The sequence below is a fragment of the Mustela nivalis genome, assembly GCF_964662115.1.
Source record: "Mustela nivalis genome assembly, chromosome: 1".
Taxonomy (NCBI): domain Eukaryota; kingdom Metazoa; phylum Chordata; class Mammalia; order Carnivora; family Mustelidae; genus Mustela; species Mustela nivalis.
The window spans coordinates 145,469,979-145,489,301 of record NC_139020.1 but is presented as its reverse complement, the minus strand read 5'-3'; the positions used below and the strand labels follow the sequence as shown (position 1 = coordinate 145,489,301).

The following is a 19,323-nucleotide window of genomic DNA, read 5'->3' as shown; positions in this document are numbered from 1 at the left end:
TTTCCTTTTAGTGTTGAGCAGTATGAGGAAGATTCTCCCTGTTGCTTCCCCCTGTGTGTGACAAGTTCAGGTTCCACAGGTATACCACAAGGATTTGTTATTTCTGAACAGGTCCTCTGTCCTGAAACCTGGCCTTCTCATGTTAGAAACCAGACTACCTAAAAGAAATTCTGACTTGTCTCCCTTAGATTCAACTCATCTATTTCTGGAGAGCTCCCCTGGTGCTTGGGAATCGTAGCCCTCAGGGACTCTGTCTAGTTTTTGCCTTACTGTGGCATACGCTTTGGTTACTTTCTGTATGATATCCCTGTTGTGCCATTTTCAGCTAGAGCAGGGCCACTGAGACACAGGGGTGGCACTTGGAGTGAAATGGACACAATAGTACCACTTGGTGACCTTACTCACTCTGTCCTGGGTAATGATGACATTTGCAGCTTTGATTTCTTCTTTCAGAGGGTGTGTTGAAAAGTGAGAAAGAAGATTGTGCTCTGAAGGAGGAACATTTTGACGAGCCAAAGGACCACATGGTGGTATCACGCAGACCTCAGTGGTATGGTTCCCAGGAATTCTGGTTTGGAAAAACCTGTGAGGAGTTAAAAAGCAGGTTAGGGAGATGGTCTGACTACTCAAATGGGAGAAGTGTAGAGAACTCTGCAAATGATATTATAGAAGTGATTGTCAAAGATGAGATGGTGTCAGGAGAAGATAGTTCGGAGAACACTGATGTGAATACCCACCTTGTTATCCGTCAGAAAATTCTCAGTCAGCGGGTGTTCTATATATGTGAAGAATGTGGCAAGTGTTTTGATCAAAATGAAGACTTTGACCAACATCAGAGAATTCATAATGGAGAGAAAGTCTATGGATGTAAGGAATGTGGGAAGACATTCAGTTTTAGATCACATTGCATTGCACATCAGAGAATTCACACCGGGGTGAAACCCTATGTGTGTCAACAATGTGCTAAAGCCTTTGTTTGGAAATCAAACCTGATTCGGCACCAGAGAATACATACTGGAGAGAAACCCTTTGAATGTAAGGAATGTGGGAAGGGCTTTAGTCAGAACACTAGCCTTACACAACATCAGCGAATCCATACTGGGGAGAAACCATATACATGTAAGGAATGTGGGAAAAGCTTTACTCGGAACCCAGCCCTACTTCGACATCAGAGAATCCACACTGGGGAGAAGCCTTATGAATGCAAGGACTGTGGGAAAGGCTTCATGTGGAACTCCGATCTTGCTCAGCACCAGAGAGTCCACACGGGGGAGAAGCCCCATGAATGTACAGACTGTGGGAAAAGCTTTATCTGCAAGGCACACCTTATCCGACATCAGAGAATCCATACTGGGGAAAGACCCTATAAATGTAATGACTGTGGGAAGGCCTTCAGTCAGAATTCCGTTCTGATTAAGCACCAGAGGCGCCATGCTAGAGAGAAACCCTGCAATTGTCTAACCGCTCACTTTCTTGAACATTAGCAAACACATAATAACGGTACTTGTTTGTAATTCTTACGCACCAGGAACTCCAGAGACAAAACGAGGTGGTTGTCCACAGTTTGTTTTAACTCTAGTCACCAGTATTATCTTGCTCCTTCTGAACAGATTCCCCTTGATCTAGCAAGACCGGTCGTCCTGTTCTACCACGTTCATGCTAGGCAAATTTTAGTTGAGTGTCTGCTCTGTCAGATACTATGCTAACCACTTTACATACAATCTTTAGTTTCTCTGAATCCTGTTCAGGTGGGTACTCCTCATTTTACAAATGAGAAGTCTGGGGTTGAAAGAAGTTATAAAACTCATTCAAGGTCACTTAGCTAATGTCTTATGGAATTGAGATTGGAAGCAGGTCTATCTGACTCTAGATTTACTGTTCTTTATTTGTGCACATTTCTGCTGCTCATTTCTATTTGCTCAAGTTTCCCTAGGCTAAAAATTTCCCTTCCTCATCTAAGACCCAGCTCTCTCAACCAAACAGATCTCTCTTTCTCTTCTACTTGTCATCAGTACTGTCCAAATTGGTATTCAACTATGTGCTGTCTTAGATTCTAATGTCTTATGTAAGTCCAGCTAAATGGCTCTTTGAGGACCAACACTGTATTTCTTTTATGTTTTTTAAATTTTGAAGCGTATTTATCTTTTACTAGCTATAACATGCTCATGATAAAAAAAAAAAAAGTTGAAACAGTTCAAAAAAGGAGACAGCCACTTTTACTGGTTTTGTGTGTTCCTGGATGTATTCTTTTTATATATAAGTACTCAGCTTTCATAAGTCTACCTCACTTAAAACCATATTTGCTGTAGATAACAGTGCAGTTACATTGCCAACTCCAGAACTTTCTTTCTTCCTCTGAGGTTGTGGTCCACCTTGAGGTCACCAAGGTAACTTAAGGAAAGTAGTGGAGGGTAGTCTGAGATGTGCAATCTTGAGACACCTGATTCCTCTTGTGTTAGAAGATAGCACTGTGGGACTGGGAAAATGTAGGCTTTTGTTTTGTTTTCATAAAAACGTGTATAGCTACAACCCTTCTCATTGTTCCACTACCCCAATTCATTTCCAGGCTTTCCCTTCTATTGTCATGATATTACACATTCCAGAGTAAGCTGGAGCTTCAGGTAGTAAGCTACTGACTGTTAGAGAAACAAAGGCCCTATTCAGAGAAGAGTGCTGGACAAAACAGATGAAATGTACATTCCAGACTTCACCTTTAGAGCCAATTTTCAGTTTGCACTTTGCCTCTGCTCATTAGGCATTCCATTTTAGAAGTTCCCTACCAGGTAATGTAACTGTTGACTAAGGAGCAAGGAAGAGAAGCCAGAGGCTGGCTTGGACTAACCTAATACTTCCCGCAAATTACAAACATACTATCTAATTGCTGAAGCCTAAAACCATGTAGTAAGGAGAACTTGGCTTAGCATAGTCCAGTTAGGTTAACCTCTAATAAGCATTGAAACTTTAGTACTACACAGAACCAAGGAATGGAAATGAGTGATGTGAACAGGCATTTGGGGGAAGTTTATTAGGCAAATATCACTGAGCACCTGCTTATATGCAAAGCACTGTGCTAGGTGCTGCATGAACAATGGTAAGGCAGACCTGTTTCCTGCCTTTCTGGAACATTCATCTAGTGAGAAAGACCAAATAGCAGCAACAAAAAAATCAAGTAATTTATTAAAAAATTGCTAAGTGTTATGAAGGAAATGAATGCAGCAGAGAGAGGGAATGATGGAGAGGGAGCCTCTTTATATAAATGGTCAGGGAAGGCCTAGACTAAGAGGTAATATTAAAGCTAAATCAGAATAAGAAGAAGGCACATGTATCAAGAATGGGAAGAACAGCCGGCAGAGGGAACTGCTCTGCAGACTCTGATGTGTGAAGGGTTTGGCATGTTCAAGAAACCAAAAGTTTTGGGGGTATAACATAATGATCAAGAGTAGGAGAGGCGTAAGTTAAATTTGTAGACACAGGTGGACCAGATCATTAAATTCTATCCTAAGTGAAAAGCCATTAACGGGTATTCAGTGGAGCAATGACATGTTGGATTCACATTTTAGGATGATTGCTGACTGATAAGTAGCCAATGGCCTGTAGAGGGAGGAAAGTGAAAGGAGACCATGTTGGAGATGGCTAGCAATCCAGACTGGAGATGATAATGACTTGGAGTGGGAGGTGGTAGTAGAAATGGAGAGAAAATGTGTTTAAGATACAATGTGGAAATAAAAATCAGTGACCTGCTAACAGTGGATGCAGGAGTGACAGAATTAGGGAAAGCTTTCTGGTTTGTGGTTTGAGCATTTAATCTAATTGAGAATTAGACAGCAGACCACTTACTGGAATGAATAAGAGTGGGAATGGGTTTGGGGAAGGAGAAACTGAGAACTCTGTTATGGATTAACATTTGAGATACGTATGAGGTGTATCAGTAGAAATTTCAAGTGGTGGTTGTATATGTGGTCTAGAGCTCAGGGCTGGTCATATCTAGATTTTTGCAACTGGAAGTCCTCAAATGAGCAGAAGGTATTTAAAGCCATGGGAAGAAATGAATGAAATCTCCTGGAGTTGCTCTACCAAACACAGCAGCCAGGGGCTATATGTAGGTATTTAAATTAGTTTTAAAATTTCGGTTCTTATATTGACCAGAACATACTGGATAGTGTAGACCTAGAACATTTTCATCATTTCAGAAAGTTCTATTGGATGGTACTGCCTCCAGCGAGTATAGCAAAATATGAGAACCCAGGATAGAGCCCTATGACACACCAATTCAGTATGATTGGTGACAATTCAATTGTTGACATGACAATTCAATTCAATTTAGGGAGTTGGACAGGTGGAAGTGCCAGGAAGAGATACTAAGAACACTCAGTGAGAGATTGGCGATATTACCAGTGGACACATTACACAGGCACAGTTAATAGAGGGTTGAATGCTTGGACTAGTGCTACAAGGAGGTGATCATTAGAATCCTAAATATTAATAAGCTCCCAGAGTGAGGATATGTATGCTAGATGACATCAGTATCCTAAAATGGGAGAGAGATAATGAATAGAAGAGCAACCCATAGAAATGGAACCACAAAAGAGAAGAAACAGTTTGGATTAATGGAGGAGGATCATGGAAGTTAATGAACCCTAGGAACTCTTTTCCTCAAAGATGGAAATATTTGTAGGCAGAGTGGTGGAATGGCAAGACAAATTTTAGGAGTATCGCAATGAGAGAATTACCAAAATACAGCAAAAGATGTGTATTTCAGAGGGATTAAGAAATAGCATGTAGAAATGGATGCCCCCTACTAAGAGAATTCCTGACTAGTTTTCTCCTTACCAGAGCCCCAGAGACAGGTACTTGAAAGCCCTGAGCCTATATCAAAAGACCGTAGTCTGTGGTGAAGGATTCATAACATGGAAGACCTTCCAATTTGTAATGACACTTCCCACGCATCTCAAAGTCAGAAGAGGAATGAAATTAATACTCACTTCCTAAATTTTGGAGAAATTTAAATATGAAAGAGAAATTAGAAGTTTAAGATACTTTTTGATAAATTGCAATTAGCAATATATTAAAATCAAAATTGATTATGGTAAAATTTTGTCTTCAAAGTTTTCAAAAGTAGGATCAGAAAGTGAGGAAATGTAAAAATAGGGTATAGCGTCATTCACACATGAAAATTAGCTGTTCTGTCCAGAATCTCTTGGGGGTAACGAATAATGAAATCCCTTCTGTTTTACAACTCAGAGGGAGCTACAGAGTTGTCTTAGAAGCAACTTAGTTGCAAACCAGTATCTGCAATTCTGAGCATGTCTTTGTCATGGTCAAGTCAGGGTCAAGTCAGGGTTCCATATTATTCATCTCTGATTTGGTTCCCAGCATCCATTCTCCTTCTTTATGGTGACAATAACCCAAATAATCTTTGGAAAAACATCCTTTCTCAGCCACGTGGTTTGGCCTCACCCCCAACTTTCTAAGCCCAGGTCTATCAACTTGTCCTATTTGGGTACAGAACCAAGGAGAAACGAGGAGATATTTAGTAGGCCTTCTGAAAGAGAGAGGATTTTCCTTGAAAACAACCAAAGAAGACACTCTCTGTCCTCCTCTATATGATATATAGGAAGATATGAGGTCTTGAACTAGGGAAACACTTTTTTTTTTACTGCTAAAAGGACAAGTGAGGGGGGAGTCTGGAGCTTCCTGGTGTTAGCATGTGGAGCCTGAGAATGAAGGCAATACCAAAGAAGATAATGGCAAACTAGAGGAAAAAGTGGGTCCCTGGTGACATTGAGCCAGTAGTCCAAGCCTTACCTGAGAGAGACTTAACTCTGGGCTTTTCAGCTATGTTAGCCAAAACACATCTTTTGTTAAACCAGTTAAATTTGGATTTTCTGTCATTTGCAAATAGTCATACCGATAGAGGCTTGTATTTGAAAGCAGTGGTTTCTAGTATAGCACCTTAATGTTTCATTTTCTTTTGCTTAAAAGTCACACGAGCTGCTCATTTGTATATCATCTCAGTTGCTTGGAGTTTGAGTGGCTAAATAGGCATGCCCTGTGCCTTAAACTTAATTTCATGAATACCACCAGCCATATTTTGTCATACCTCAGCATACCTTCCAAATGTGAATATAATACTCTCCATTCCAGATTCTCTAGTGGATAACTTCCTGTCTTCTTTGACATATTTTCTAGGCACCCCTACCCGACCTATGTGAATTTGGGGTTTGCCATGTCACCTATATTTTAAGTTGGTTTCTTGTGAAATAATCGGATATTTTTCGTATCCACAGATGCATTGTTTTCCTGAGCAGTGTTCCAATACTACTGAGAGGTACAGAGTCCCGTAGAGCATATTCTCTGAAATTGAAAGACATTTATCTGCCAAGTGATTGAGAAGTAAGCAAGAAGTTACTTCCTTATATAGGCAAAAAGAGAAAACAGAAAGAACTGGCTTTGATCTTCCCTTCCCCCCAAGAATAGATTTATATTCCTGGTATAAGTGATACAGGTGTTGGAGTTAAGCCACAGCATTCTTCAGCTTCCACCCCCATTTCTAGGATCCCTAGTCCAGGCTGAACTTAGTATGTTGCTTAGTATGAATGAACTGTGAGACCCATTCTGATTGCTAGTATATTGAACCCACTAAAGTTGATAAAAAGTTATTCACTCATTTTCAAGAATATAACAAAAATTTTATTTTGTTGATAATATAAAAAGAAATGAGAAAAAATGAGGAGCAAAGAAGCAAAAATGTAAATTTGCCTATCAGACAATCAACTATTGTCTTGGATGGTTTCCTACATTATAGATTTCTCTTCCCTTTGGATGTGTTTCCTGCCCACCAAAACCAGCCTATGGAGAGGTTGACACAGGCTTTTGACTGTGCCCCATTCCCTTTGAGAACACAGTAATCCTACACGCATGGAATCTAACCCCCAGGCCCTAAGTTTATTTTATTTTCGTGGGAGATTCAAAGGATACTCGTACAAGTGGGGCTAAGCTCCTCTGCTATGTCTGTCTTGGGGGTAGCAGATCAGATTCCCTGATGTTCCTTTGAAAAATGCAAACCTGTTTGAAGAGGAAACTAGAAGGAGGGGAATGGAATATGCTGGAAACTGGTAGCAAATAACACAAAAGACCAAAGAACCCAGGATGTATACAGTGAAAGTATTGTGAAAAGGTAACGGGGGAAGCATGGGAACATGGGAAGCAACCCATGCTGAGTTAATAAGGAAACTGAAAATCAACTCAAAACATACGTAAGACATAGGCATGAATATAAACGTATTGCATGCAATATCACATTCTTCCCTCAATATAGCCATACCTAGAGGTTTGCTTAAAACTCCCTTTCCTCAGAAGGAGATGCTGGCCTAAGCCCCTGCCTTCTATATGAAAAAGCAAAAATAGGAACCCAGGCCCACGTCCCAGTGCTCTGGGACACCGATCAACACTTATCACTCAGCTATGGGACCATCAGTCACAGAGCAAGTCCCACATCCATTACATACCTGGAGATACTCATCTACAAGGTCACAACATTGCCCAACATTTTAAGTGGCCTCCATGGACAAATAACCCAGGGCAGCTCATGTGCATTTAACAGCCCATTGAAGACTAGTCATTAGTGAGGACCACAGAGAGAAAGCCCACATGCTTGTGGTGGGTCCAGAGACTGTGAAAGGTGTGGATGTAGGTCCCACAGAGGACCAGGCATGTCAACATCTGTCAGAGGTGGGGCCAATTCCCATGCAGGACGAAAGCCCATGATAGCAACTCCCCACTTCCTTCACCCCCCAGTGCTTGGCAACCAATCCTCTGCTCTCTGCTTCTATGCCTTTGACCATTTTATACACCTCATGGTCATGCAAACACACAGTATTTGTGTTTCTGTGATTGGTATATTATGCTTAGAATAAGGCTCTGCGGGTTCATTCCTGGTTCCGCACATGATAAGTTCACTTCTCTTTTGAAGTTGGAATAATATTTCACTGTACTAAGGTATCACATTTTCTTCATCAATTTTTCCATTCACCTGTGTATAGACACTGGGGCTCTTTTCACTTCCCGGTTATTGTGTAGATCGCTGCAGTGTTTATAATGTTGAAGATGTAGCCTAGAGATGCTGGTTTCCTTTCCCCTCACACTGTACCCAGAAGTGTGACTGCTGGATCATGTGGTACTTCTATTTGTAGTTCTTTAAGAAACTCTTAACTATTTTTAATTATGTCTGTACCATTTTACATTCCCACTGTGTGTACAAAGGTTCTGATTACCCATATCCTCTTCAAAATTCTCATGGTTCTTTTTTTTCTTCTTTCTTTTCCCTCCTGTCTCCTCCCTTTTCCTTTCCTTTTTTTCTTTCTGTTACTGTCATGTGAGCAAGTGAAGTGATATCTCTTTGTCCTTGGATTTGCAGTTCCCTGTTGATCAGTGATGTTGAGCAGGTTTTCATATGTCTGTTGGCCATTTGTACATCTTCTTTGAAGTAATGTCTATTCAAGCCTTTCTTCCATGTTTAGACTGGGCTAGTGGCTTTCTTGTTTTTGTTTGTTTGTTTTTGTTTTTGCTTTGTTTTGTAATTCACATGCAGGAGTTTCTTATACATTTTGAATATTAGTTCCTTTTGCAATGTGAATTTGCACATGTCTTCTCCATTTCCATTCTCTTGATTGTTGAAGAGGCTATTCTCCATGATGTAGTCATGACATCCTTGTTAAGATCATGAGCCCAGGTATGTATATTCTTTTGGGGACTCTCTATGCTAATTGACTGTTTTCTCTGTCATTTTTATGGCAGTACCATATTGTTAGAGTATTGTAGCTTGCAATACGTGTTTTTAAATTTTTTCACTATGTCAATTAGCCAACATATAATACATCATTTTTTTTAATGTAGTGTTCAATGATTCATTAGTTGCATATAATACCCATTGCTCATCATAACACATTTTAAGTCAGGAAGAGTGGAGATTCCACTTTTTCCTCATGCTTGAGATTGTTTTCTCTATTTGAAGTTGCATAGGTATTTTAGCATGATCTATTCTGTTCTCATAAAATGACATTGGGGTTTTGATAGGGGTTGCATTGAATTTTACATTGCTGCTTCTAAGACGTGGGTATTGACCTCAGTGTTTTGGTGTCCTAGGACCTCAAAAAGTAACTGGCAATGGTGCATGGACCCAGGAAATACTGGAAAATGAATGATCCCTTTAGGTCAGCACATTACTCAGCAAGGAACAATGAAGGGATAGGCAGTTATATCTCCTTCTTCTTTGGGTTCTACAGCTCTGCTATCCAGGGTATATCCTATATCTCTTTGCATATAACTAATTTCATTCAGTCATTCATTAACTCAATTAATTCCAAGGAAAGAAAACATCAAATTGCTCAGTCACACTAGCCATATTTCATGTGGATACCTGAGAGTTGGAGTTTGGTTTCTAAGTTTGGTTTTGAGAGTGTGAACAGTTGATTACTGTAGTTTCTCTGTTACATTTCAGTTCACAATTGTGATGAGGGTTTTATTGAAGGGCTCAGATTCCACCAAGCCCAAAAACCTTTTGAGAACCCATGGAAAAAATCAGGGAATACTGGATGAACCATCAAAACCTCAACTACAGAAGGAAGAATAGTTGGGCCCCTCCCTCCAGTAATGAGATTGCTCATGTGTGTGTGCCTATAGGTTTGATGGTGGAGAGCCTTCAAGATGATTCCATCCAGAGTGGGGAAGACTCTCTAGGTCAAACAGAACTCAGGTAGGAATCAACGGGAGAGGGTTCCAGGTAACAACTGGGTTGCACCTGCTGATCTGGAGTCTGCAAAAGTGCATGTGAAGTCAGAATAGGGAAAAAGGTGTAGAAGTCTGATTTGCTCAGTTCATAACTTAATGACATAATAGGAAGAGGGTTTGTATCTGTGGGCTTTGAGTGTGCTGTCTTGGAAAAATTCTGTTCTTGCTTTGCTCTCTACAACTTTTGTTCATCATGAAACTTACACTCCCCTCCCTTTGCCACTGCTGAATGTCTGATCTTCGTTTTGTTCTGTTTTGCTTCACACCTCTTATGAATTGTGCAGGGACACAACTCTCTCACAGACACCTGACCTACAGACAAAGTTCCAGTGTGTGCCAGGTGGTGAATGAGAGGTAACTGTCTTCCGCTCAGCTTCTAGGACTTGTAACATCATGTTTCTATTATGTTTGCTCCTCCTTAAGGACCACTCCCACACCCACATATGTTAAAGTATATTATCTCTGGCATCACTGCATATGCTCCAGTGTCCCTTCCCAGAGTCATGCGGATGCATGTGCTTCCATCTGAGGGAGGCCCATGTGCAACTGCATTGCAGATTCTCCATGGTGGGCAGCAACTCTAGAGGACTATGTGAGAGACTTCTGGGCCTGTTTCAAACACCTGTACTCACACCCCACTGACCTATCACCTGTCATTGACCTGAGGGCAGAAACTCTGGGCAGCAGGTCCAGGGGTCACCGCTCCTCTCAGTACCAAGGATTCCTGTCGTGTAATGTTGGCCTTGCCCCCATCACATCCTTGTCATGATCACCCTGTGACCTTTACTCAGGCAAGCTCGGTGCTTTCCTTCCAATGGTTGGGCCAAACTCTGGCCAGGACTATATGTTTATGGGGCCATGCATCCTAAGGAAAAGTGGACAAGTTACCATCCTCTAACTTTCACTCACCCTTTGTAATGTTTCTAGGAATTTCTGGGGTTGTTTCAGGTAAAAATGTCTCCTGAATATGTTCATGTCAGATTTAGAAAGACACAGGTAATTGAGGTAATTGACACTTTCTCCCTCAAGGTCTTCAGCAATGCCAGACCCAGGACAGCAACTCCTTAACAAGAAGAATCAGTGGATTTAGTGAGTGGGTATCAGCACATGGACTGTCTGTCCTCCAGTGCTTCTCCACTTCATAACAATGTGATTGGTGGAGGTTGACAGTAGAAAGGAAATGAAGCATATCTTAGGAGAGGAAGAGGGAGGGGAACATGGCAGGAGAGGAGTCAGGAGGGAGGAAGGTAATAACAGGCACAGACTCTCGTGGGGACAGTGATCTCCCGCAGGAGGACACGGGCATCCATCCATTCCTGGTCATGGAGAGAATGTGAGGCTGGAAAAGCAGGTCAGAGAACAGACACCCATTCCCTTCCTGCAGACATCAAGGGCTGGAACCTGGAGAGGACTCAGAGCTGAGGGCCAATCACCCAGAATTCAGGGTACTTCCTTCCTGGAGCAGCAGAGTCTGCGTTGTTACTTCCTCTAACTCTGACTTCCTTTCCCACAGCCACCCCCACATCGTCAGTACCATCCATATCCACCCAGAGACTACTTTGCAGATTCAGAGGACTCAGATGAACACAGCAACGTGATGCCCATAACATATTCCTTCCTTTCGCCTCTTTTTGATTTCTCTCTTTTTGCAATGCATAGCTTCTTTTTGTAGCTCTCACCCATTGTCTCTCTTTATGAGGCTCATCCTGAGGAATCTGGTCTCATCCAGGTACTTAAGGCCTTCTCTCTTCAGGGTCTAGGAGATGTTTCTGCAGCCCCCTCACCCCCTTCCACAGCGCTGCCCTGGCCCCTGAACCTGGGCCTGCACCACTGATTCATAGTGAACAGTCCTGAATGGCCCAGCAGTGAGCCAGGCTGGGAGTCAGAAGGGCTGAGCTGGACAGGCCCAGAGAAGGCTGGCCCTGACCTGGTCATGTCCACCATAGGTGTTTTCCTACCCTGGTGTCTCTGGTTATGCCTGACTCTTCCCTTTCTTTCAGATATCAAAGACTTCTCTATACGGAACCCTAGAGAAAGAGCAGAGAGTGACGTTTTGCAGGAGGAACACAAAGACAAATTGTCAGTGTGGGGTCCTGCCATGAAAAGGGTAAGGCAAGCCAGTGTATACGCTGCTCATCCCTTGCCCAACTTACTTGTTGGATCTAGAGTATAATCAACCAAAATGCTGGCCTGGCTCCTATTTTCTGTCACCATGAAGAAGTAAAAAGTATGGTCATGATCCATGCAGGCCACTAGAGGATGCCCTGAGCACATCTCCCAGGAAACCAGTACCCAAACCAGGCAAGCTCCTGAGTGTTCTGCCCTCCAACATGGTAAAGTGAGCAGAGAGCTTCCTCTGTTAATAGCTGGGGACGATGAGGCATTTAGAGGTTGAGTCTGACCACCTCTGATTCAGGCATCTGGCAAATGAGTGAAGACACAGGCCCTCTAGTGCTCATGCAAGCAAGGCATCTTACCTCCTCCTGCTTTGCATCCCTCTGGGCACAGGGCTGGCCCTGGTATTGAGGAGGGGACATTGAAAAATCTCCATCTGAATGGCAGCTGTCCGCATGCATGGGTCCCCTGATCCCATGATAAATCTTGTGGGTGATAGGATCTAACTTAATGGCATCAATTTCCAATGTGAGTTTTGAGGTTCTATGGATGGTGCCTAATTTGGCAGGGAAGGCCATCAGGGAATGGCAGTGCTATCTGGTCCCAAGGCAAGAATGTCCAGCTCCTCAGCATGTACACTCTGCAGTCTCACTCCCTGTGTAGTACAGGAGTATGTAGTGACCACTATTGCCACCCACAACACCCAATGTGCCCAAGGCCAATCCACAGAGAAGTCACATTGAAGGCTCTCAGAGAGAATGGGAAGGAGACCACCAAAGAGAAGAAGGACCCCACAGCCGCAGAGAGGCAGCCTCTAAGGGAAGGGTCCCTAATGGAATGCTGGACACAGTCTTCATTCAGTTTCTGGGGATCTATGCAGGCTTCTCTTCCTTCTTAAAAGGCTTGGTTCCTACAGAGATACCTCCAGTCCTCAGAGCTCAGAAGTATGTCCAACAAGAAGTCCTACAATTCTTGTAAAAGCTGTCCCAAACAAAATGCCTCTTGATCTCATACAGCCCCACCTCATGTTTCCCACAGCTACAGAGGAAGGCACGCTGGCCATATCCCAGGCTTAGGTGCTCCAGAGGTCCCCATCAAAAATAAGACAGGCCCTTGGTGTCCAGATGCAACTTCAGTGGTTTCTCAGTGGAAAAGCCATCATGAAAGGATGCGCACATAGCCACTGGGGAGTAACAAACCTGGAGGTACTGGTCAGGGGCACTTGACAGTTGCAGACCTCAGAAACAGAAGATGTTTTTCTAACCAGGAGATAAGACTGGGAACCCTTGTAGACAAAACAAAGGGAACCTCTGATACTGCCACCACCCCCAAGGTAGGCTTAGAATCACCTCTAAAGACCTAGCATCTGAGGAGGATGCAGCACTCCAGGGCATTTCTGGGTGACACCAAGGCCATTTTCAGTGACAGCACTTGGCAGCCTTCCAGTTCTTTCCCCCTGCCTGGAGTAAGGTCCGCTCCACCAGCTCTTTCCAGTGCCCAGGAGGAACGCACAGCAGGAGAGATCCTGGATGAGGCAGGATTGTCAGGGCCCAGTGGCCACCCTAAATTCCAACTGAGGGGCAGCACTGTTCATCCTTTATCTCAGAGGACACACAGCTCCCCTAGTACCCCCCTTCTCTCTGTCAGAGCCCCTATCAGTCATCTCTTCACAGTCATTGTCCCCAGCCCTGTCCACTTAACTGGCTGATCCCTGCTCGCTCCCAAGTATCAGGCAGGCTGACTTGCTGTGTCCCCAAACCCGCTCCCTCCATCTCACTAAGCAGTGAGTCTGTATGCAAAGACCATCTCCTGACTGGCCAGATCCAGAAGCAGCTGCAATCCTTGTCTTCTTTAAGCTGAAGCCAATCCCAGATTCCCCTCTTAAGGCGGGAGGAAAGAGACCCTCTGAAACCCAGGGCCTCAGTGACAGCTGAAGCAGATGTCAGTGGTGCCTTCCCTATTGTTCCCAGCACCTCTGAAATGGTGAACCCACCATCAGGCAGATTCTCTTCACCTGGCAGAGCTCATCTCCCAGTAGGGTCCTAGTGGCCCTCCTCAGGTCAACTTGCCCATCACTGCTGCTGCCACTTCTTGCCCCTCTACCAGCCCACCTGAAGGACAAAGTCAGCTAGCCTCTGACTTTGAGGTCAACCTCATTGACACAACTGTGTTTCAAGGCACTACTGCCCCTAATATCACATCCCCAGGGGCCCAACTCAAGAACATCAACCCTCAGATCTTACTAAAGAAGTAGCAAGGAAAACCCAAAGTAAACAGAAGAGATACACAACAAAAGCCTCTTTCAAAATACAAGGCACCTGAGAGAAATTTATATCTTCAAGCACATAGGGCTTGCACCAAATTGTGAACAAGGGACTGACACCCAGAACACACCAAGTCACATTAAAGACAGTTTACTTAACTGGTTTTGCTCAATGCATCATGCACAGATTTCCACCAAAAATCACAAAGTGTGTTAAATTGCAAAAACACCACAATATGAAAAAACAGAGCCCTCATTAGAACCAGATTGGGATATGGCCAAGATTGCAGAATTACAAGGCTGGAAGTTTTAAACAAAGAGATTAAATATTTGAAAGCCTCCAGTAAAAGTGGACAGCATGTAGCACCTTGTAAACAAAGAGGTGGACATTCTGGGAAAGAATAAAATGGCAATAGCAAAAAAAAAATTATATCCAAAAAGGAGAATGCCATTTGGTGAGCTCTGGAGTGAGGAAATCTTAGTAAGCTTACAAATATGGCACCAGAACCTTCTCATACTAAAATTTAATAGTGAAAAGACAAATGAAAATAGAATAGTCAGACTAAGATGGAAACAGGAAGAAATTGACAACCTGAATAGACTCAACCAGTAACGAGTTTGAAGCAGTGATCAAAACTTCCCTCCAAAACAAGAGTCCAGGGCCTGATGGATACCCCGAGGAATTCTACCAAACATTTAAAGAAGAAATAATACCCATTCTCTCACACACAAAAAAAACCCCCACAAACAAGAACTTCCAGACTCTTTCTATGGGGTCAGCATTACTTCAATCCCCAAACTAACCAAAGACCCCATCAAAAAGGAGAATATCTTTTTCAACATTTCCTTAGCAATTTTTTTTTTTCTGGTTACATACAAATTTTAGTATTGTTTGTTCCAGAACTTCGAAAAATGTCGGTGGAGGAGCACCTGGGTGGCTCAGTGGGTTAAAGCCTCTGCCTTTGGCTCAGGTCATGATCTCAGGGTCCTGGGATCAAGTCCCGCTTTGGGCTCTCTGTGAAGCAGCGAGCCTGTTTCCCTTCCTCTTTCTCTGCTTGCCTCTCTGCCTACTTGTGATCTCTGTCTGTCAAATAAATAAATAAAATCTTTAAAAAAAAAAAAAAGAAAAAGAAAAATGCCGGTGGAGTTTTAATCGGGGATGACATTGAAAGTATAGATTGCTCTAGGCAGTATAGACATTTTAACAATGTTTATTCTTCCGACCCAGGAGCATGGAATGGTCTTCCATCTTTTTGTGTCTTCTTCAGTTTCTTTCATGTGTGTTCTGTAGTTCCTCGAGTACAGACCCTTTACCTCTGGTTAGGTTTGTTCCTAGGTATCTTACGGTTCTTGGTGCTATAGTAAATGGAATCAATTCTCTAATTTCCCTTCCTATATTTTCATTTTAGTGTATAAGAAAGCAACTGATTTCTGTGCATTGATTTTGTATCCTGCCACATTACTGAATTGCCGTATGAGTTCTAGTAGTTTGGGGCTGGAATCTTTCAGGTTTCCCGCAAAATAATCATGTCATTTGCAAAGACAGAGAGTTTGACTTCTACTGTGCCAATTTGAATACATTTTATTTCTTTTTGTTGTCTGATTGCTATTGCTAGGACTTCTAGTATAATGTTGAACAACAGTGATGAGAGTGGGCATCATTGTCATGTTCCTCATCTCAGAAGGAAGGCTGTCAGCTTTTCCCCATTGAGAATGATATTCTGTAGGTTTTTCATAGATAGATTTTATGAAGTTGAGGAATCTTCCCTCTATCCCTATACTTTGAAGAGTTTTAATCAGGAACGGATGCTGTATTTTGTCCAGTGCTTTTTCTGCTTCAATTGAGAGGACTTTGTGGTTCCTCTCTCTTCTCTTATTGATTTGTTCTATCACACTGACTGATTTGCAAATGTTGAACCATCCTCGCATACCAGGGATAAATCCCACCTGGTCTTGGTGGATAATCTTTTTAATATACTTTTGGATCCTATTAGCTAGGACCTTGTTGAGAATCTGGGCATCCATATTCATCAGGGATATTGGTCAGAAATTCTCATTTTTGATGAGATCTTTGCCTGGTTTTGGGATCAGGATAATGCTGGCTTAATAGAAAGTGTCTGGAAGTTTTCCTTGTGTTTCTATTTTTTGAAACAGCTTCAGGACACTAGATATTATTTCTTCTTTCATTGTTTGATAGAATTCCCCAGGGAATCCATCAGGTCCTTTGCTCCTGTATTTTGGGAGGTTTTGATCACTGCTTCAATCTCGTTACTAGATATTGATCCATGCAGGTTGTGAATTTCTTCCTGTTTCAGTCTTGGAAGTTTATAGGTTTCCAGGAATGCGTCCATTTCTTGTAGGTTGCTTAACTCATTGTCATATAGCTGTGGATAATAATTTCTGATGATTGTTTCTATCTCCTTGACTAATCTGACTAACATGATCTCTCTGCTTTCATTCATAATTGTATTAATTTTGGTCCTCTTTCTTTTCTTTTGGATTACTTTTGCCAGTGGTTTATCAATCTTATTAATTCTTTGAAGGAACCTGCTTCTAGTTTCACTGATGTGTTCTTCTTCTTCTTCTTCTTCTTTTTTTTTTTTTACATTGGCTTCGTTTATTTATTTATTTATAATTTCTTTTCCGTGTTCCAGAATTCATTGTTTCTGCACCACACCCAGTGCTCTATGCAATACGTGCCCTCCATAAAACCCACCACCAGGCTCACCCAACCCCTAACCCCCTTCCCTCCAAAACCCTCAGTTTGTTTCTCCGAGTCCACAGTCTCTCATGGTCCAAATCCCTCTCCTATTTCCCCCAATTCACTTTTCCTTTCCTTCTCATAATGTCCTCCATGTTATTTCTTATGCTCCACAAGTAAGTGAAACCATATGATAATTGACTTTTTTCTGCTTGCCTTATTTCACTCAGCATATGAACCCTCAATTCTATTGTCAGCTAATTTTTGTCAATGCAGAAAAAATATCCAATGGGGGAATAAAAGTGTCCTTAATATATGGTGCTGGGAAAATTGGACAGGTATATACAGAAGAAGGAAACTCAACCATTCTCTTACACCATACACAAAGATAAACTCAAAATGGATGAAAGACCTCAATGTGAGACAGGAATCCATCTAAATCCTAGAGGAGAACATAGGCAGTAACCTCTTTAATGTCAGTCACAGCAACTTCTTTAAAGACATGTCTCCAAAGGCAAGGGAAACAAACAAACAAAAATCAACTTTGGGACTTCATCAAGATCAAAAGCTTCTGCACAACAAAGGAAACAGTCAACAAAACAAAGAGGCAACCCATGGAATGGGAAAAGATATTCGCAATGGACACTATAGACAAAGGGCTGAGATACAAGACCTATAAAGAACTTCTCAACTCAACACCCTAAAAACAAATAATGAAATAAAAAAAAATGGGCAGAAGACATGAATAGACACTTCCTCAAAGAAGACATACAAATGGGTAGCACATGAAAAAATGTTGATCATCATTAGCCATCAGGGAGAATAAAATTAAAACCACATTGAGATACCACCTTACACCAGTTAGAATTGCAAAGATCAACTAGGCAGGAAACAACAAATGTTGGAGGAGATGTGGAGAAAGAAGAACCCTCTTATACTGTTGGTGGGAATGTAAGTTGGTGCAGCCACTTTGGAAAACAATGTGGAGATTCCTTAAGAAGTCATTGAGAGAGCTACTCTATGACCCTGCAATTGCACTACTGAGTTATTTACCCTAGGATACAGATGTAGTGGAAAGAAGGTCCATCTGTACCCCAAAGTTCATAGCAGCAATGTCCACAATTGCCAAACTGTGGAAAGAGCCAAGAAGCCCTTCAATAGACAAATGGATAAGGAAGATATGGTTCATATATATACAATGGAATATTATGCCTCCATCGGAAAGGATGAATACCCAACATTTGCAACAACATGGATGGACCTGGAGGAGATTATGTTGAGTGAAATAGGTCAAACAGAGAAAGACAATTATCATATGGTTTCACTTATTTGTGGAATATAAAGAACAGCATGGGGGCCTTTAGGAGAAGGAAGGGAAAAATGAAGGGGGAGACAGCACTGGGGGATGAACCATGAGAGACTATGGACTCCGGGAAATAAACTGAGGGCTTTGGGTAGGAGGGGGTGGGGGATGGGTGAAACTGGTGATGGGTATTAAGGAGGGCATGAATTGCATGGAGCACCGGATTTTATACACAAACAGTTAATCATGGAACACTACATCAAAAACTAATAAGGTGGAACATAAGGAATAATATGGAGGACATCAGGATAAGGAAAGGAAAAGTGAATTGGGGGAATCAGAGGGGGAGATGAACCATGAGAGACTGTGGACTTGAGGGAAAAACAGGGTTTTGGAGGTGAGGGGTGTGGGGGGTTAGGTGAGCCTGGTGGTGAGTATTGAGGAGGGCACATATTGCATGGAGTACTGGGTGTGGTACATAAACAACGAATCTTAGAACACTGAAAAAATAAAACAAATTTAAGAAAAAAACAACTAATGAGGTACTGTATGGTGACTAACCTAACACCATAAAAATAAAGAAAATAGGATAGTCAGAACTGTGGGACAATGACAAAAGATGTAACATCTGTATACAGGTGTATAACACCTGTATACAGGAGAAGAAAACATACAGCAAAGAATTAGCAGAAGTACTTGAAATACTAATGACAGAAAACTTGTCTTTCATGTACCTGAACTACAAATCCAAATCTCAGAAAATCCCAGCAGAATACCTCTCAAGGTACCAACAATTTTGCATATAATATAAGCCTGAGAAACATTAAGATAAGAAGAAAACCTTGAAAGAGTGACGGAGATGAGAGAAACTTCCCTGTTGTAAAGCCAGTATAAGAATTACCTTGGTTTCTCTTCAGCCAGACAAAAAGAGAAGCAAAAACAGAGTGGAATGACACACTTCAAGTATTGAAAGAAAAAACACTGTCACCCTGAAATTTGGTATTTATCTAATTTACCCTTCAAAACTACCCAATATCAAGGACTTCAGGGCACTGTGTCCTTATAATTCTTGCTGGGATTTGAACTGCTCTGTTTTCTGTTAGCCACTGGGGAAATCTGATGAAAATGACCTTTAAATAAGTAATTATAGAC

The 19,323-nt window shown here is 42.0% G+C and overlaps 1 protein-coding gene across 5 annotated transcripts in view; it reads left to right on the top strand.

Annotated features, from left to right (window-relative positions):
* ZNF662 (zinc finger protein 662) overlaps nt 1-19,323 on the top strand; it is an 88,051-nt gene that overhangs the window by 6,435 nt on the left and 62,293 nt on the right. For 2 of the 5 annotated variants that reach the window (XR_014309984.1, XR_014309985.1), the window contains exon 3: nt 454-7,330. Coding sequence is in view for 3 of the 5 variants with exons in the window: in XM_082724535.1 (XP_082580661.1) it covers nt 454-1,484 (1,031 nt within the window). In the remaining 2 variants the exon portion in view is untranslated. Of the gene's footprint in view, nt 1-453; nt 9,835-19,323 lie in introns of those variants that run through there. The other 3 variants (XM_082724536.1, XM_082724537.1, XM_082724535.1) reach the window with 2 other exon arrangements.